This window comes from Hermetia illucens, chromosome 2, assembly GCF_905115235.1.
Source record: "Hermetia illucens chromosome 2, iHerIll2.2.curated.20191125, whole genome shotgun sequence".
NCBI classification, from domain to species: Eukaryota; Metazoa; Arthropoda; class Insecta; order Diptera; family Stratiomyidae; genus Hermetia; species Hermetia illucens.
In genome coordinates, this window is record NC_051850.1 from 104253737 (window position 1) to 104275106 (window position 21370).

The 21370-nt window shown below is 41.6% G+C and overlaps 1 protein-coding gene across 2 annotated transcripts in view; it reads right to left on the reverse strand.

Moving 5' to 3' along the window:
* Nucleotides 1–736: 736 nt before the first annotated feature.
* Nucleotides 737–21370, reverse strand: part of LOC119648949 (gonadotropin-releasing hormone receptor) — a 572447-nt gene continuing 551813 nt past the window's right edge. For both annotated transcript variants that reach the window (XM_038050866.1, XM_038050864.1), the window contains exons 5-6: nucleotides 1106–1239; nucleotides 737–1025 (exon numbers count right to left, since the gene is read on the reverse strand). In XM_038050866.1, the coding sequence (XP_037906794.1) occupies nucleotides 743–1025; nucleotides 1106–1239 (417 nt within the window). In that variant the 3' untranslated portion in view covers nucleotides 737–742. The remainder of the gene's footprint in view (nucleotides 1026–1105; nucleotides 1240–21370) is intronic.

Below are 21370 nucleotides of genomic sequence, written 5' to 3' on the forward strand. Positions count from 1 at the left end.
TGAGCGTAATATGTATATCTTTTATATGTACATATATATTTTGGAGTTTGGAAATGTGTAAAGGAATATTTTGAATTTTTCGCCATACACGAATGGAAAAACGTGCCCAGATAGTATCTCACACACGAAGAACACAAAACCTTTATAACCGAAGGGTCTAGTTTCCAGCATTTCGACTTGTTCAAGAATGAATTGGGGAGGATTTGATGAATCTGGTTTTAGAACAAGGTGGCGAATTTGGAGCAGTTTCATCTGTAACAATAAAAGGAATAATAGCGCCTGGGGAGGGATTTAAAAGAAGCTGTTGCCCCTGAAAACTAGTTGAAACTAGAAAACTAGAGTTAAAGAACGACGTATTACTTTATATAGCTTTGTTAAGGGACAGTTTCAATCGGGTTACTTTGCAGAGAGATCTGAATTCATTTCATCATCATCATCAACGGCGCAACAACCGGTATCCCGTCTAGGCCTGCCTTTATAAGGAACTCCAAACATCCCGGTTTTGCGCCGAGGTCCAATTCATTCAGGTGAATTCATTTACCAGTACTAAATAGTGGAAGTAGGCGGACTACCCAAATTGTTGGAAAATACGTTGGAATCACTTGTGGACCTTGATGGGGTGGCCTTCGATAAACTCTATGCGATTTATCTCATCATCAAATAAAACGCAAACATATTGATAAGATTTTATATAAAAAACCGACTTATTTATTAAAACGTTTTCTAAATACTCAATTAACTCTTACACACTAGATACATTCAACTTCGAATTATTTTGCGCGATAATCCCTGCATAATTGAGGACAAGATGTGAATTCGTCCCGTTGGTCAGTGATGTTTGCTTCTTAAATTCCTTTCGCATGGAGTTACAGTGTCGCGGTGCTGTCACCAGGTTGAAATGGTCGTTACGAAAACTACATCGTTGGTAGTGACTGGATCGCTTAAAGGTATGCCTACTGCCATTCGTATCTAATTGTGTTGTTGCAGTCATTGACGGTGATCTTTGGTATGTGTTTGAACCGTCTCTACGAAATAGTTTCAAGTTAGCGCATTTTGTGGCAAACATCTAAAATTTGACAGTAGATTCAAAGGTGTCATTCGTTACCTTGTTAGGCTATAGTGTGTATATTGTCCGTGTTGTTTAATTGGCCATAGATGGAAAGCACCATAGATCAATGGATTCACTAAACTATTTGACATGCCGAAGAAAAAAATTCCTGACTGCAAATCCTCACCCAGCTGTAAAGACAGAAAAAATGCATTGTTTCTGTTAGTTTTGCTTTCTTATGTAATTGTTACGCTAATTAATTATCTATTAATTAACAACTATGATGTTGCTTCCTGGAAATAATCTGTTGTATAAGGGGCTGATCTCAGTTTCTGAAAATGCTAGCAGATTTTAGATACTAAATCGTTAAACTGAGAATCAGAGAAGGTAACTAAAGTTACGTCCTTTGTTTTCTTATTTATTTCCTTTATCGTACAACTACGCCCAACCAAGTGAAAGTTTCGGCAAGTGTGCTTCAAAGTGTTTATCAAGAAATCCGGAAATGCAATCTCCATGGCACTCAAGATACCTGGGGTTTATAAAATATAGCAGCAGTATGCACCGGTTAAGGCAATTGATCAAAACGGACCAGTAAATGTATCGGAGAAGAAACAGTATTTTTTATTTAATTATTATGGTTTACATGCGAACTATGTATAGCTAACTTAGCGACTACCTTCACAGTTAAACTTGACCTAGGCCTAAACTAGTATATTACAGAAGATATAAATGGAAAGAAATATGTCTATGTTATTTTGGAGGGAAAGTCGAAAGACCCTCCACTCTTTGATATTTTAATAACATTTCTGGATAGAAGAGAGGATAGGGCACAAGAGTGGAAATTACAGGCTAAGATTTGGTCCTTGGAAAAGACGGTTCAGGAATTGAAGCGATAAAAGAAGTTCAAGGAACAGATGGGAACGAAGAAGGTTCTTTTCGACGTTCTCCATCTGCATGACCTGGGCAAAGGTCAGGAAGTTCAAGGCGTGACGGATCAGGATAGCATCGATGGGGGGATTTTGGAATGGTTTTCGTTCCCGTAGGTATTCGAGTACGTACGGTGAACTATCTGAGCAGAAGATGAAGCCGAACATGAACTGAGTTGTATGTAATAGAATAGCTTTGTTTTCTAGGGCATTGGAGCGCGTTGTTTTAGAATGGAAAATAGAAATTTTCAGCTACTGTTCGCACGGTCATTGCCTTCGAAATATGGGATATTTTGAAAAGACGGTAGTACATTGTCGCTACTAAGTAGGTGACTTCATTCACAATAGGAATGATGATGCTATCATGTATTTTCAGGGAAAAGACGGTAGTGCCCCGCCTCATTTTCGGCGTTATCCTCATCTTGCCACGATACACACAAACTCCGCCGTAGCCGGTCCCAAGACCGGTTGTGAAAGGAGAAGAGATTAATAGCTTCAGTCTGAATGGCTGTTGCGTCTTAGGGGGTAGGTGAGGAAAGTGCAGGAACTTTGCAGTCTTGCAGATTACTTACTGGCAGTTACGGATAAAAGGCGAATCCATCTATGAAAAGAAGGAGAAACTGGAGGGCCGGCATGGATAACTGGCGGGAGTCGTCTGATTTGGTGACTGGGTCGGGTTCCCGTAATGGACAGTACGGCATCATAGGGCGGATCGACATTTAGGCCCTACGACCACCATGATCACTGCTCTGGTTGCTGCAGACTGAGGAAATGAACATCTTTGTCATCCACCCCTCCTACAAAATAACGCCGGTGTTGCGCCAGAGATTCATCGAGCGTTTCCGCGATTCGCGCACGTGATTTTTATTTTTCGCAGGGACACAATCTCGGTTATCATCAGGGAGCATGTTCGACTTTAGGTCATCGCGGAAACTGGTGAATAAGTATGGATCCTTTGCATTGACCAAGTATTCCCAACACCAGTCAGAATCCCCTCTGACAATCAGGTGAGAGTTAACACTGAAGCCATCCATAACACAGCCCTCCGCGACACCTATAAGAGGGAAATGGATGCCGCAATAACCGCAGTCAACAGAGGTCCTGGATATGAAGCATCAATAAATGATCTTCACAACCACTTGAAGAACGTTATCATTGATACGGCCACAAACATATTTGGTCCGCAAAAGGAGTCGGAACGGTTGGTTTGACGATGAATGTAAGTTAGCAACGGAAGGGAAGAATGCCGCATACTGAGTAATGTTGCATTCTCAAAGAACGCGGGCACGTGCAGAGACTTATCACGTCGGACGGAGCGGAGAAGTGACTTTACAGATGGAAAAAAGAAGCCTGGGAGAACCAACAGGTCTGTGAACTAGAGAAGTACAGGGAGCAACCGCACCAGGCGCGGAAGTTTTACCAACAAGTCACCAGGATGAAGCCTTATACACCTCGATGCTCATCCTGCCGAGACAGGAAAATCTAATTTCCAACAGTATGGGCATATTGGAGCAATGGGTTGAGTACTTTGATGAGCTACTGAACAACCAGAACATCGGCGAGTTGGAGGTCCCGCCAACTGAAGACGACGGACAAATACTGCCACCACCAAGTATAGGAGAAATAGTCGGTGCAATTCATCGGCATCATAAGTCGCCAGAAGTCGATGGAATTCAGCCGAATTAGTTAAATATGGAGGCGAGCAGTTTCACCAAGTGGCTCATCAACTTGTGCTCAAGGTATGGGACAGCGGATCAATGCCTAACGATTGGCAACGAGGCATTATCTGTCTCATACATAAAAAGGGTGACATCACACAGTGCAGCAATTATAGAGGTATCACGTTGCTGAGTACCATTTATAAGATATTCTCCGCTATCTTGCTAGGTCGGATAGCCCCGTGCGCCAGAACATCATTGGCCCATACCAAAGAGGCTTCACTCCAGGAAAATCAGGAACAGATCAGATTTTCCCTTTGCGGCAAGCGATGGAAAAACTGTTGGAATATGGACACCAGTTGCACCATCTATTCATCGACTTTAAAACCGCCTATGATAGCATAGCCAGGGTAAAACTGTACACGGCCTTGAGAGAATTCGGTATCCCGACGAAATTTAAAGACTGACTAGGCTGACCCTGACCAATGTGCGAGGCCAGATAAAAGCAGCAGGATCACTCTCAACACCATTCGACTTCAACAACGGTCTACGGCAAGAGGATGCCCTACCATGCGTCCTCTTTAACCTGACCCTGGAGAAAGCGATCCGTGATGCTGAGGTAAATGCAAGAGGTACGATTCTCTTTAAGTCCACCCAACTACTGGCCTATGCTGACGACATCATGGAAGGAATCACTCGAGACGTATAAACTGCCTTCATCCAGATTGAGCAGGCGATTTTGGATTGCACATTAATGGAGGCAAGACAAAATATATGGTGGCAATGTCAGCACCCAAAACCAACCAACCAACAACATCAAACCGCACTGGTCAAACGGGAAGAATAAAGATAGCGGAATACAACTTTGAAACCGTTGATAATTTCTCCTATCTAGAGTCGAAAATCACAACCGATAACAGCTACGCTGATGAAATCTGCGCACGGTTGTTGTCAGCCAATAGAGCCTATTTCAGCTTACAAAAACGTCTCACCATAGGGTCAAAGCTCTTATTGTACAAAACAATGATCTTGCCAATCCTCCTGTATTCCTCAGAGACTTGGGTTCTTAGCAAGAAGGATTGTGAACTCTTGGCCGCGTTCGAGAGAAGAATCCTCCGAAGAATTTTCATAACCGTCCGGTTGCGGATAAAATCCGGCTCAATAGGTTACGGTGGGCGGGTCACTTAATCCGCATGGAGGAGGGTGATCCCACCCGGAAAGTCTATAAGAACAATATCTATGGTAGAAAAAGAAGACAAGCTAGACTTTGCCTAAGATGGAGCGATGGCGTAGGCCAGGACGTCAGTCAGTTTTTGGGGATATTGAATTAGTGGACCTCTGCGCAAAACCGCGATGTCTGGCGTTCCTTATTAAGGCAGGCCTAGACCGAATATCGGTTGTTGTGCCGTTAATGATGATGAAGTATTCACAAGTTCTATGCATCTCCAGCAACTCCCAGAGTTCTATCTCAAATCAATGATGTGAATGCGTCTCAGTTATGTGCTGATATGTCGCTGCTGCAACAACAATCACTTCCGTATTGTGGTGCAGTTACAGCTGCATGGTCAGACGATTCGCTTTCGCTGTATTGGTTTGAGCGACCGAAGCGGTTTACCATGGAAAATTCGTCTGGAACGTCGGGGGGACTCAATAAGGCAGGACATAACTAGATTGATTGAAATCAGCGTTGTTAATGCCAGCAGACGGGTGAGAAATAAAGTGCAGAGAGTTTAGCGAAACTATGCCATCCTCACACCCCTAGTTGAAATTCTGCACACTATAGCAGAAACTTTTTATCATATGCAGTCGGTTACGACAGTATGGCGAAAGTCACTCCAGACGTGTCCAGAATGCGAGGAAGCAGCAATGGAGCGTCCAGACGGCACAGTTTTCGGTAACGGAGGCGGTTACCTGTCCGACATATTGAACATGCTGAGTGGATCACCGCCGAAGGCACCCGCCATTCAACTACGCCTGGCGGATGTTACCGAAGAGGAAGTTCGACAAGCCAAAATCAGCTCGAAGAACTGGAGAGGCCCTGGCCTCAATCGGGTGCAGTATAGTATACACAGTCGGTTGGCACGTAGCATGAGTCAGGTCATGAGTCGACCGAAGGAATTTCCACCCTTCCTTACTGCGGGGATTACCTATCTTATCCCTAAAGAGGACACGGTGCTGGACCCCGTAGGCACAAGCTTACCAACTCTCTACAAATTCATAACGTCAATTATTTGTGGAAGGGTCAATGCGCAGCTCGAGACCAATAACACTCTGTCCGAGGAGTAGAAGGGCTGCCGAGTCAATTCAAGGTGTTGCAAAGAGCAAGATTAGGACGAGCAACTAGCAACGTATTTAGTTCCCATATCAATTATGGCTTTTCACAGCGCCCCGCATACCTGTCTAATCGATGTCCTACTTCTGTATCGCATCGATCCGAAACTAAGAAAAGTTTTTGGCGGCAGTGTGGCAGTGCGTCCATCTTAAGGTGCTAATACATCAGACCCTATTCATCAGAGGCATCTTCCAGGGGGATTTGTTGATTCCCCTTTGGTTTTGCACGGCACTGAACCCCCTTTCAAGGCTACTGAATGATGCTAGAGGGCATGGTTTCGCAATTAAATATGGCGTGCGTGCTAAGTGCGAGCATGGGGGGGGGGGGGGTTGGTTGACCACCTGAGATGTCCGTTGTGAATAGTAGACACATTCAGCCCTGATATTTGGATGGAATTTGGCTTAAACAAGTGTCGAATTCAAGTTATCTGTAAAGGTAATCACGAGCAGCATGCCGGACACAGTATTAGTGATTTCCACTCCAGCTATGACCGAGACAGATTTCTACAAATACCTCGAAATTTTGCAAGGAACCCATGCTGGACAAATTCTCCCAATTCCCCCTCACTACCATCGGCCACCACCACCAGTGTCCCCTAAGTAGGTAAGATCGTCCGAGCCTAAATGCTTCGCATTTAGTGCTAGTATTAGGTAAAATCCGTCATCTGCCGATATTGTGACAACTCGTAAAAAATAATATAAATTATTATTATTAAATGTTACTCCAATTGTCGCACTTGGGATGTGTTCCCTTCTTCGGAATCCCTTTCTTCTACTCACCAGAAACAATATAAATTTCCAAGATTTACCGTTGGCTGCCCACAGCTCACAGCTCCGGGGGAAAACCGTGAAGCCCAGAGGCTTTGCCTTCATCATCATCATCATCAACGGCGCAACAACCGGTATCCGGTCTAGGCCTGCCTTAATAAGGAACTCCAGACATCCCGGTTTTGCGCCGAGGTCCACCAATTCGATATCCCTAAAAGCTGTCTGGCATCCTGGCCCACGCCATCGCTCCATCTTAGGCAGGGTCTGCCTCGTCTTCTTTTCCTACCATAGATATTGCCCTTATAGACTTTCCGGGTGGGATCATCTTCATCCATACGGATTAAGTGACCCGCCCACCGTAACCTATTGAGCCGGATTTTATCCACAACCGGACGGTCATGGTATCGCTCATAGATTTCGTCATTGTGTAGGCTACGGAATCGTCCATCCTCATGTAGGGGGCCAAAAATTCTTCGGAGGATTCTTCTCTCGAACGCGGCCAAGAGTTCGCAATTTTTCTTGCTAAGAACCCAAGTTTCCGAGGAATACATGAGGACTGGCAAGATTATAGTCTTGTTCAGTAAGAGCTTTGACCCTATGGTGAGACGTTTCGAGCGGAACAGTCTTTGTAAGCTGAAGTAGGCTCTGTTGGCTGACAACAACCGTGCGCGGATTTCATCATCGTAGTTGTTATCGGTTGTGATTTTCGACCCTAGATAGGAGAAATTGTCAACGGTCTTTGCCTTGTCTGAGTATATAGATGACCGAGATGATTTCCCTTTTCTTTGGGGAAATAGCCGGCGTGCGCATACGATGACTAGTTGAGAACCGTGCTGAGATGTTACTTCTGTGGAGAAGCCAGCTATCAAGAGATTTGCGACCGACAAGCTCTTTCGTGATGTAATGTACGGTAGTGAAGTCGTGGTATTTTCTGAGAACTTCTGACCACGGAAATGACGAATTACTTTCCTGTCACGACGCAAGATACGTTTCACTTCCCAGGACTTTCCACGATGCCGGAGCTAAAGCAGATGACATCCGCTTCCACTCACAACGGCAATAAGAGCCTTCAGTTTCTTGTGTTCTCATATTCTAGACCGGATTCTCAATGTTAGTATTCTGTCAGATACGGGCTCCCAGAAAAAGGGCCCAAGCGGACGCAGTAAATATCAATCCAACACAGGATTCCCACTTCCAGCAAGCTCACCGGAATTCAACAGCACAGTTCCCCAAAATTGAGAGGAATGCTCCCCAGAAGAGGTGGAATACACATGAGAAGCCCTATTTGTGTTCAACCAACAACATCAAACCGCACTGGTCAAACACAAGCACGAACAAGAATAAGGATAGGGGAATACAACTTTGAGACCGTTGACAATTTCTCCTATCTAGGGTCGAAAATCACAACCGATAACAACTACGATGATGAAATCCGCGCACGGTTGTTGTCAGCCAACAGAGCCTACTTCAGCTTACAAAGACTGTACCGCTCGAAACGTCTCACCATAGGGTCAAAGCTCTTACTGTACAAGACTATGATCTTGCCAGTCCTCATGTATTCCTCGGAAACTTGGGTTCTTAGCAAGAAAAATTGCGAACTCTTGGCCGCGTTCGAGAGAAGAATCCTCCGAAGAATTTTTGGCCCCCTACATGAGGATGGACGATTCCGTAGCCTACACAATGACGAAATCTATGAGCGATACCATGACCGTCCGGTTGTGGATAAAATCCGGCTCAATAGGTTACGGTGGGCGGGTCACTTAATCCGTATGGATGAAGATGATCCCACCCGGAAAGTCTATAAGGGCAATATCTATGGTAGGAAAAGAAGACGAGGCAGACCCTGCCTAAGATGGAGCGATGGCGTGGGCCAGGATGCCAGACAGCTTTTAGGGATATCGAATTGGTGGACCTCGGCGCAAAACCGGGATGTCTGGAGTTCCTTATTAAGGCAGGCCTAGACCGGATACCGGTTGTTGCGCCGTTGATGATGATGATGACTTTTTTGGAATTTTTTTAATGGGAAAAATTAATTGGAATTCAATCAAATTTAAACAGTGTATTAGTCATAGTTCGAATAGCTTTTGAGAATTTTTCGAAACAGTTTGAGCCAAAAATAACAAAGCTGTGCGGCAATAATCCTCCAAATTTTATCTGAAACCAAAAACGTTTGAATTTTGTATTACCATTTTATTTTTTTAGAATAAAATAAATAAATAAAATAATAAAAATTAAAAATCCGATGTATCTTAACGAAATCTAGACCTCGAAATACATTCCGATCAGATATATATGTTTTAGAAATTTAGCCGGAAATCCCTCCTAAGTTCACACTAGAAGTACAAGCACAGCACTTGGGATAACGGGATAACGTTAGGCATAAATTTGGGAAGTTTGAATGAAATCCAACTATCATTTACAAAGTTATGCAAGGTAAAACGTGTATGATGTCATCATAATATATCAATTTGTCTATACCACGACAAAGTGAACTCATATAAATGGGAGACCGCAGGGAAACATTTTTTTTTAGTTTTTTAATCATTTATACAGGGTGCGGCAGCATAACTTCCTTTTTTAAAATGCGCGCCACTCAGTTGATGTCATAGCGGAGCGCTAGTGGTCTCGTTCAAGAGGGGATACTGTAAAGTTTTGTCCCGACACGGTTCAGTCGCCATCATGCGTTGGAATAGTGAGGAGCGTGCCTTTGCCCTTGAGGTTTACTTTTCAAGCGGATGTTCGGTTATTGCAACACAGCGTGCATTTCGGAATCGCTTTAATTTAGCCCCGTTGGCTCCCGTCCCAGACCGCAAATTAATTGTTACATGGGTCACTACATTCAGACAAACTGCAAGTGCGACAAAGGGAAGAACTGAAGTCCCTCGGCCCGTTAGATCACCTGAGAACATTGAAGCAGTGAGAGCGTCAATGTTGCGATCGTCACGGCGTTCTGTGCGCAAACACGCATCTGCCCTTGGACTATCCGATCGTTCTGTGAGAAGAATTTTTCGTGATGATCTTCATTTTCATCCCTATAAGATGGCGATAGTGCAGGAACTTTCAGAACGTGACTTCAATTCTCGGATGAACGCGTGTGAGCTTCTTCATGTCGTTCCCGAGGGTGCTATTGTTTTTTTAGCAATGAAGCCCATTTTCATTTGTGTGGGTCGGTTAACAAACAAAACATGCGCTACTGGGCTGACACCAACCCTCGAGAATTGCATCAAAAGCCTTTGCATTCACCCAGAGTCACAGTGTGGTGTGCAATTTCCTCAGCTGGAATTATTGGTCCCTGGTTTTTTGAGGAAAATGAGGTTACAGTGACAGTGAATTCGGACCGGCATGTAAACATGCTACAAAATTTTTTTTTCCCACGACTAGAAAATTTGGATTTGGGGGACACTTGGTTCCAACAAGACGGTCCAACAGCACACACTTCAAGAGCATCGATGGCTGTTTTGAGAGAACACTTTCACACTTTCCAGAGCGCCTTATCTCAATTAGAGGCGATTTGGAATGGCCGGCACGCTCTCCCGATCTGTCCCCTTGTGATTTGAATTCCCGTGTTTATGTGAACCGTCCAAGAAAAATAAAAAATAAATAAATATTTTCCGATGCATACAATAGTTTTTATTGAGTTTTGAAAAAAGGAAGTTATGCTGTCGCACCCTGTATATCAATATCAATTACGCGAGATAGACATATGTATGCTGTTATATGTATATATGTAAATGAAGCTTTGGGGTAGTGCCTATCTCAGATAAGTATATTTGTACATTGAACAAGCGGTATTCAATATACGTACTTTACGTGTACATATGTATCCTTTTATGCACGAAGTAACTCGAAAATAGATGTACGATCAATTTATATACGTACATGTAGAATACATGCATGAAGAATACCGTGTCCGGATAGCTGAGTGGTTAGAGCACAAGGCTGTCGTACGGAAGGTTCAAATCTCACTGTGACAGTGGAATTTGTATCGTGATTTGACGTCGGATACCAGTCAACTCAGCTGTGAATGAATACCTGAGTCCAATCAGAAGAAGAAGAAGGGAAAAGGTGCGTAGAATGTTTCTGAGATAAGATGAACACAAAACTTTTATACACGAAGCGCCAGATGCCGGTATTCCGATTTGTTTTTCACTAATTTTGCATAAAGTTGGAGAAGTCGAGCATTCTGGAAAACTTTGATACCATCGTCAAAAGGGTACGCATATTGCAAACTCGTACCTTGAAGATCTGAAGATAAGGAAATTCGATATGTGCATATTCCTAGTGCACTAATTTCTATTCGTTTTAGTCACTTTTTGCGACAAGCAGGTAATATTTTGAGTAAACAACCCCATATCACAAGGGACTGAATACTCCAGCAGGTCATTGACCTCCCGTGTTAATAGCAAGTATTATTAGTCAGGGCGGGGTTTAGTTTCGTTTACACGCCGAACTTGGGACCGCCTATCGCGGAGTGAACCTATGACAGGTGTAGTTGCAGTCGTTAAGGTTCTCTATACTATACCGTAACAGAACGAGTTTAAGGTAACATTAAACTTTCTGCCCCCGCGGTGTTACATGTGATACAAATTATCTCTAGTTACACTGTCATCGATTTATCGGCAAACAAAAGGGTACAGGAAAGAAAGGAGTTTCAATAGCAGGGGGGGGGGGGGGGGATATTCCAACAGGTGTAGTTGAAGCAGGGTCCAATGAGTTGCCTCTGCCGTGGTGCGAAACCGTAGCCGTCTTCGTCCCTCTTTCAAATCACAGCCCTGTTAGGTCCCCCAAACTTCCGTTTTCTGTCTGTGAAGTCGCTTCTCCGCTCGACGGAGTTCGTGATAAATCTCTGCGCGTGCCCGCGTTCTTTGAGAATGCAACATTACTCGGTGTGCATCATTCTTTCGTTCCGTTGCTAGGTTATATTCATTGTCGATCCAGGCGTTCTGAGTTTTCTTGCGGCTGGGCCCAAGTGAGTTTGTGGCCATATCAATGATAACCCCCTTCAGGTGGTTGTGAAGATCATTTGCTGATGCTCATCTCCAGGACATTTGTTAGTTGTGGTTATTGCGGTATTCAATTCCCCTTTATAAGTGTTACGGAGGGCTATGTTGTGAATGGCTTCAGTATTCACTCTCAACTGATTGTCAGACGAGATTGTAGGCGATGTTATGATTCAACGAAATGGTGATCTGCGTTGATATGCTAAAAATGATGTGCTAAAATCCACATTCTACTTTTTAAATGCGTTTTTCTCGGAACTGCATATTGAAAATCGGCTGCTACCATAGCCCAAAATCTATCCAACAAAATTCTTTGAAATTTTCACGACTTATTTAGAACATATTTCTAGGTCTGGAAACTAGGATAATTTCGATTCATTCAGTAGTTTGTTTTTTATTCCTTAAAGAAATCTTAAAAAAACACCAAAATTTATAAAAAAAAGTTTAATACGGCACCAAAAGATATTTTTTAATATCTTTTAATAATCCTAGTTTGCGGACTGTAGTTAAGCCTGCACATTAAAATGCCATTTACTTTTTTTCTTTAAGATGATCGCAGCACCCTCTAGCGTGGCAACAGAAAAACACCTTTTTTTGGATGTGGGTGTATAAATTGCTCTGTATTTCAATAATGAATTATGCTGGAAAAATTATTACGCATGCTCAAGATATTAATAAATATATGGTGAAAAATTCGTATTTGTATCTTTATCCAGTTCTTCATAAAAAACAAGCGAACAAAACGGCCATCACACGGGATGCGATGGAGTCCCGAATGACCTGGACCACTCCCCGCTTTCGTAGACGAAGTGAGAAACGTAAAGAGTTTATAGGTAGCAGAAAACTAGTGTGGGGACTATTTGCATCCTAACAGCGTTGCCATCGTTATAGAAATTGCATGTTTCTGTTAACCATTAGCCCTCAATTGTAAGGGTTACAACAAGACTTTTTGCTCAGTAAACTGTGAGTGTATACCTAATAGAAAGTAAAGTAAAAAGTGGGAAAACTACACCACACACCTCTAGGAATTCTTTAACAAGAAAATTAACCCCATATCGACCTGGGAAAAGTAGAAACCATTTTTCAGAATGGAATGAAATCGTATGTAAGTGCAGGATGGTGTTTTTTGACATATGTTGCAGATTCTAACAAAATTTCCAATTTTAAGAAAACTTTCTCCTTGTGCTCTATTAAAAATATAACATTCCCTCGACACTTTCCATAATTTTAAATTTTGAGGAACTCAATTTCAGTCCTGGAAAAGCTCCTAGCAAGATGAAGTTTCTAAGAGTTGAGAGTTCACATTTGCATTTTGGAGACGTCGATAACGAAATTGGATCGTATTTCGAAATGATTGATCTCCTAACCTCCAACAAAACAGAACAAATTCCTGATTTCTGGCAAAACAAACATCTCTCTTTATTGCGAAAAGAAGGCAATGTCATTTGATTTCTGCTTTGATATTTGTATCTGACAAGTGACGAATTTCCACCTTCCTCCTTGACTAGAGAAGTTCTCTGTGTCAATATCACGACGCCATATGAACATGTGCATGCAATTGAAAATAAAATCAAACTTTTGATGTACATCTCTGGGTTCGTTTGAGGTGTTTGGCGTGTGCTCTCAATATGCCTCCTTCAGAATATCGATTTCAATCTTTTTTAAATAAAATGAAGATTTGATCGATTGTTTAAGTACAACAAAATTTTGGATACTTTTGGAGCACGTACGTAAAAAATCTGAAAAGATGTTTAGTGAGCCAGAGCCAAGTGCGATAATAAGTAAATATGTGGACATAAAACTGCTGTGTGTGTGAAGCATATCAAATAATTTTTGAACAATTGTGCACTTTCAGCAAAGACATCAGGAGCATATATTATGTAAGAGAAATAGAAATAGAGACCAGCTGTGCCATGTAGTGCGACTAATCCCATTATTGCCGACTTTCGGGGTTCCGCCTACGTACCTCACATCAATTATTGAGAATGAACACAGAATTCAAATTGACAACATTGAAGCCAGTCAATGTGAACTTCCTTGCACATATATGCGGAACACGAAAAAGTGCTTCACCCACATAAAGTGACATTCTCATCGATTTTCACTTGGAAATTTCTGTTAACACGTTAGCCTTTTTCTGCTAGAAACAGCACAAAGTCGTGGTGGTACCAGGGCGCGCTTTGAAAAGATTCAAATTGAAAAAGGAATACAATGGAATTAAATATGTAGGTGATTACATATATATAAGAACACGAAATCTCATTATTCAAAATTGCACTAAGTGGACGATTTCAACATTCCGGAACATTTTCCTAATTTTCTTTTTTGGAACTACAATAGTAATCCAGCATTAAATATGTATATATAAAATATGCCCAGATTTCGGAGCAGTTTACGAAAGCAATCTTCTGTTTCAATATAGCATCATTTTTTTGCAAGTGTGTTTTTTTCTTTCCCCTTATCTGAATTTTATAATAGGACCACGACCCCAGTTTTGGCTTAGTTGACTACAGTCTTTAACATATATGGCTGAAGTGTTTGCGACAATCGGGATGTAGTAATACATTTTCACATGGTCGCACACACTTTGCGTTAAAACGCAGCAACGCTGTGATGCGGGCCTTTGGATGTTGCCTTCAGCCCATCCTTAGGTTGGTCGCCCCTCGGTCCGGTTGGGCGGGAAGAGGGTCCGTGGGCTTTTTTAACTATACTTCACTATTCTAAATATTGTGTCACATAGGGCTGAACAAATTAGTTAAGGTTTTATTTACCAGCCATATGCTTTTGAAATGGACGAAAGCAAAGGTAATTGTTAAGTAATGTTATCTGGAGATCCAAAAGACATGGGTGCCATAGACCTCTATATGAAGGGTTACGCATCAAACACACATCCATCATCGCTATTGGCTTTGGACAATAAGCTCCTCCACTATTCTCTGCTATGCAACTCTAGTGAAACTTGTTAGTCATCTTAGAAGAGAAGATTCCATTGCATGGCACAACTGGCATTGGATCTGTCGCTCTTTCTTAATGTGGGATTTGTTAACTGTCACTTCAGTCTGCTGATCAGCACGCCTCCGGGTATCTGACCGGTATGACGGCAAAGTTCTCATTTGAAATTATCTTAGCTCAAAATATGCAGTATACGTCGAGATACAACATGTTTATTGTCCCGCAACAAACTGATGTGAAGATCCATTTATTTGCGGGGACAATTTTTCTCTTTCTTGGTTTTTAGCATCCTTGTAAAAACTAAGTGGGTTGGCTGGAGTCGACTTAGAGGAGAAAATTATCCCGAAAACCTAAAAATTAGACGAAATTGACCATGAAGCTCCGCCCACCAATAATGAAGCTTCACCGAAATGATTTATTGATATGATTTTGCACAGAAGCGACCACTTTGACCTATTAACAACTACTAAGAAAGTTAGTAATAGTGCGATTTCCACCAAACTACTAGGATTGTGCTCTTATAGCGTACTTTGCTGCAGAATTTGGTGATTCTAGGATGAATTTAAGGGGGACGTTGCAGCCAATTATTTAACATTACTACTATTAACATTACTTGAACAGATATATATATATTTTACACAAAACCTTAAAAAGAACTGCGGAGAAGCAGATTCTTTATGAACGGAATTTTAATATTGAATGTCAATTATTCTCGTTAATCATGACGTTAGCATCTTATTTGCATGGATTAGGATGCAGTTAATTCGCATAAAATTTATAAGTTTGAATTGCTATAACTTTGACGGTAGTAGATGGATTTGCTTATGCGAGACAATGTCCTGTAATCAGTTGGAATACTAAACCTAGGATGACCTTAAGGGGGTTTTTCATCCAATTTATAAATGCTGGTAATATATTATTAGTAAGTTTATTTGAGCAGATATCAGAATGGTATATATTTTGAGGCACCTTCGCGATTTTTTTCGGATTTTTGGGTTGGTTAGTTTTCGAAAATGTGTCCTGTCTCACTTTAAGTGGGTGCACTTTGGCTCTTTACTCATGCACCATGATTTCAAATTTCGTTCGGATCAGTTTAGCCGTTTTGGAGAAAAAAGCGTGTAACAGACAGACAAACTGTGAATCCATTTTAATAAAGTTTTGTTTTACAGAAAAAAACGGCTTGACCGCACGCGTGGGGCCGTAAAACTGCGGACCAGTGCACCGCAATCGAGAGGGAAGATCCACGATGGATTACATCTTTGATCGACGCTTCTCCTGCCTCAAATCTTCATAACGCACGGCCTTTGCGGTACCCACCCTGCCTTGGCATTCTCAGCTATGTTATTGGGGAGCCCCTTTCTTTATAACATATTGCGAGCTAGGCAGAAGAATGGGAAGAAGGAGCCTTCTGATATAAGTCGAATTACTACTTAAGAAATCCGCGCAAGACGCTTCAGGTATGAAAGGTTTTATGTATTGATTTCATAAAAAACATTTGAGTGGACATTTGTCCTATTAGTAAATAGCACGTAATGTATACGCATATATTATGTCCACTTTCGCGTGCAACTGACATTCAAAATACTATAATTTGCACAGATATCGGTATGGAGAATATTTCGGAGCCTATTTTTAAATTTTCTGAGTTCTGAGAATGGGGCCGTGAAGGGAACGACCACTTTTCAGCTTCCGCTTTCCCTCCCAGTGTACTGAATGTTAAAACTGAGTTTTGAAAATTGCTAATCAAGGCCTTTCATTTAATCTCGAACACAACTATATTCGGCGAAAAAAATGTACACCTCTCTTTTGTATATATGAGGATCTTTCACTGTTGAAAGATGTAACTTACTGCGTTTGTGGGTGTTCACAGGTCTCACAATCTAACCAAATTTCGTGTCAATCGTCTAATTAAAAGGAGGAGAAAAACGAACAACAGAAAAAGAAAAATAAAAAAATTTGAAAGTTTATGCTTTGCTTAAGCAAAAGGTGTCCGGATAGCTGAGTGGTTAGAGCACAAGGCTGTCGTACGGAAGGTCGCGGTTCAAATCTCGCTGGTGGCAGAGGGATTTGTATCGTGATTTGACGTCGGACACCAGTCGACTCAGCTGTGAATGAGTACCTGAGTCAAATCAGGGTAATAATCTCGGGCGAGCGCAATGCTGACCACATTGCCTCCTACAGTCTACTGTAGTGTACCGTTACGGTCTTGAATGAAGTGCTCTAACACACTTCAAGGCCTAGATCCAATATGGATTGTTGCGCCAACGATTATTATTATTAAAAGTGAATAAATGATAAAAATTCTATAATGAAACCACAAAAAGGGAATAATAACACTTGAAAAAAATACAATATGAAAAACAAATAACAGTACTGCTCGGAGGTAGTTTACATAATCTAAGTAAAATAATTTGTGACTGTTTAAAATACAATTCCACCAAATTTTTTAAAAAAACCCTTCAAGTCCTTCCAGAACATGCCAATTGCCGGAAATTCCTATAATATCTAATGAACATTGTTGATTGAAAGCAATAATGCATGCACTATCCTTCTTCAGATATTCCCACTTTTAGCCTAGCACTATTGACATGTCAGTGTCACTGTCACTATTGACAGTGTCCGGATAGTTGAGTGGTTAGAGCGCAAGGCTGTCGTACGGAAGCTCGCGGTTCAAATCTCACTGGTGGCAGTGGAATTTGTATCGTGATTTGACGTCGGATACCAGTCGACTCAGCTATGAATGAGTACCTGAGCCAAATGAGGGTAATAATCTCGGGCGAGCGCAATGCTGACCACATTGCCTCCTAATGTTCCGTTACGGTTTTGAATGAAGTGCTCTAACACACTTCAAGGCTCTGATCCAATATGGATTGTTGCGCCAACGATTATTATTATTATTACTATTGACACGTGACGACACAAAGGCTTATCTACTAATCACCTGATCCCATCGGCCGAAATATGGTTCTTATCATCACGGAAATGTGACTCTTTTCGATCCGTCAAGTCTTTTCGACTCACTCATTTTATTGAGTTCTTACAAAAGATCGCTTTAAAAGAGTCAGCACTATTTTAACATCACCCATAGCGGTACTACTATGTTAGCTATGGAAAAACTTCCTCCCGAAACATTAAAATGCCACTCGTAACAAAAAAACCTAGATAAATTAGATTCGCAATAAAAATGTTCCATTTTACCATCAAAGAGTGTTGTTTTTTTGGAAAAATTTCACGAACGGAGTTAATTTACATTCACAGGTACTTAACAAATACATCATTGGGCCAATCCTTTTTGATGAACAAATGTGCAAAACACAAAATCGTCCTTTGAGTATTCCCACATATAGTACGTCCGCATGTGCACTACAGAATATATTCGTAATACAATGCACAGTGCACTGCATCAACTGCTCGTTATCGCGGGGTCGTGCTAAACTTTCACAGGACTATCGAAAGGTTTGCGATCAGATGCAAGTTCTTTCGTGATGCGGTATAGACTTCTGAAATCCTTACATTCCGCGGTATCTTCTGCTCCCTGAATAGCGCAATAGCAAATACCCATTTGTTACAACGCACAGTATGCTGAACTTCTTCGGATTTCGCTGGGTAATGGAGTTGGAGCGCGTCACCCCCATCATTGCTAATAGGCAGTCATTCCTAGGGGTTTTACGTAAGCACCAGTCGTGGAAACTTAAACCCATGGTCTTCTTAAGACACGGATTGATTTTGTGACCACAATCAGAGCCCCGCCGAAGCAAGCTACAACGGTAGGAGTCTATACCAAGCCATGACCCAGCTTTCACACTGGTAGATGCAAGACCTACCTAAATCTCTACCGAACTAAGGAGTATGGCACCCGTGTTGAAACGCTAGAACACGCTGAGGCCCAAAGGTCTCTGTTCGCTTCAACGCAACCACAACCCGCATGAAACTCCCACTAGGGGGCCAACCGAAAACAACCGAGCTGTATTCACATACAACAGGAATCCTCCTGAAGTATGTGAGTTCTGGGGCTATCCCGGTTCCCATGGTACCAGTATACCCCTGGTAAGGTTTCGTGACCAATTGCCACTTCAGATGAGTCCACGTGTAGACTCGGATCTGATCGCCCTGATTAGGTCTTTGGAGCATTTGCCTACTGCATCACGGCCCGCAAGCCAATGCGATACAACGTCTCCCGGTGCTACCACTATGGAGGTTCTTCACGGCCGCTTGGTTTTGGTTTGGTCGACAGGGTTGCCGCCCCGTCTTCCTCACCGCCACCTCTGAGCACCAATCCTAACAGGCTCAATCCGCTCGTCGATCCATTTCTACAATTTCGTAGTCAGCCAGATCTTATGGTGCTTCTTCGGGACATGGCCGACGATCTATGTAGGACCCAAGAATAGAGTATTTCTAATGGCGGCCCAATGCTTATAGATATTCTTACTCGGGTTATTTAGTATATCTGCCATCCGACCAGAAATGTAGTTCTTTATCTAGTGACAGGTGAGCATAAAAGGTGCCGCTGTTGGACTTGGGGGTCGTAGCTCTCCAAACTTACGATAAGTGGAGGACGCAACACGCAAGTTGAAATAAGCGCCCCTTCGAGGAAACTCCTAAATTGACTGCTTTTTGTGAAGCGGCCAATCTCATTGCTCATACGGCTCCGGCAAGATCAAATCCAACGATGACCACGCGGTGGAACTTGAAGAAATCCACAAACCTCTCACTCTACGGTCGCCAAGACGGTGTTTCCACATCTGCCCTAGCAAGGTGTTGTGAACGACATGTAATTGCAAGCAGAAAGCATCCTTCACTATTATAGTGGGAACTTCAGTTGGTGTGTACTACTGTACAATTGTGATGCTCGTTAATCCTTAATTGGAGTTGTGGGTTCAAATGGACCTTACCGTGCGCATTTTTTGCTCTAATATTTATATTTTTTAACCCATCCGCACGCTCATCTAAGTAATCTCATTACGTGATATGTGACGGTGGTTGGCGAACGAAAAATTGGAAAAATCTGAACGCAAAAGTGGGCATAGCTTTCTACGTGAACAGAAAAAGGGCCAAAAACAAGCTTCCAAATGTTGTAAATACAATATATTAGTAAAAGTCATTTAGTAAAGATGTATTCTAAAATGTATTCTAAAAGTGAAATATAAGTAGTTTTAAGAATATTCTAAAAAACTCGCTTTCTTCTCGCTAATATTTTGAAGTTACGTTTAGTTTGTCATATTTTAAGGTTTTGTGTAAAACGAAACCTTATTAAAATCGGTTTAGGGTTTGTCTGTCTTCTTGTTATACGCATTTTTCTCGGAAACGGTTATAATGACTGACACCGAATTTAGTGGAAAGGCGAGAACTGTGAACGCTCACGCATACAAGGAGTTAATCTTTCTAGGTCGATTTTAAGGCCCCCCATACTTGCAAAAGGAGGAGTAATATTTTTTTCACCAAATATAGTCATGTACTTTCCGAAACAGTAAGTACTTTCCGAAACGGGTCTTAGTTTTGACATTTGATGGAAAGGTGGGGAGAACGGGGGTTTGAAAGTGATCATTTCTTTCACGGACCCATTCTCGGCATCTACCCAGCCGAAGATTCTGAAAATCAAGAGGCGGGCGCTATATAGTGCCAAGGCTCCGAAACACCCTCCATACCGACATCTGTTCAAATCAAGTTGATAATAATATATTAGTATAATTTTTAGTAATTAAGTAACTAACGGAATTGCAGCAATGTTGGCTATAATATAGACTAAGTTTGGTGGGAATTGCACCGATACTAACAAAGTTATAATATTTAAAAGTTATCACTTTTGCGAAAATTCAAGACTTTGAATGTCAACATCACGCGAAAGTGGATATTCTCATATAATATATGCTGCGCTGGGTACTAATGGGATAAATGTGCACTCAAATTTCTTTATAAAAGAAATACACCAAACCTTTGATACCTGAAGTTTTCACTTTCCCGACTTGTTTTATATTTCATCGATCCCAAAAAAATATTTTGTTCGATATTCAAAGCCTAATTAAATGTTAAAAGGTGTTCGTTTTTGTTTTTTCTTTATTATTTAATATTTTTCAACTACTTCAGTCTATCTTAAAAAAGATACACAAGACTGTAAGTAATAAGTAAATATGTGATGAAAGATGATAAAGTTAAAAAAAATTTTATTTCCCGAACTTCTTACGTAAAAAAAAGGACCTAAAATTGTTCACGCCTGTAATTCGAGCTTCTAGTTCGCAGCTTGTTTACACATTTCACTTGCTTCGACGTCAATTAATGTATATATAGTATCTACATGGTGAAGTCTCTTAAACTTTTCCATTAATACAGCTTTTATCCCAGTTTCCTGATATTGGGGTCATTGTCTAAGAATTTACACGTACACGTGTTAAAACCACAAAGAAGTTAGCTATAAAAATATAGCATTCTCCTTGGCAAGCTTTTCGCCGAATCTTTAATATCCCAGAAAATCAATTCCAGTTTACAGGCGAGAACAATGAAACCTCTTTTCTGCTTGTATCTACTCTGCCATGCAAGTAGCTACTCCCGGACGTTTCCATGGTATTTTAGTCAGGATTTGCACTTAATCCCACCTAATATACTCTATATTACAATCGCGTGTGCCTCTGGAATGTTTTGCTTTTACTCTGCTGGGAAAATGGGTTTCTGATCACTAAATAAGTTAATATC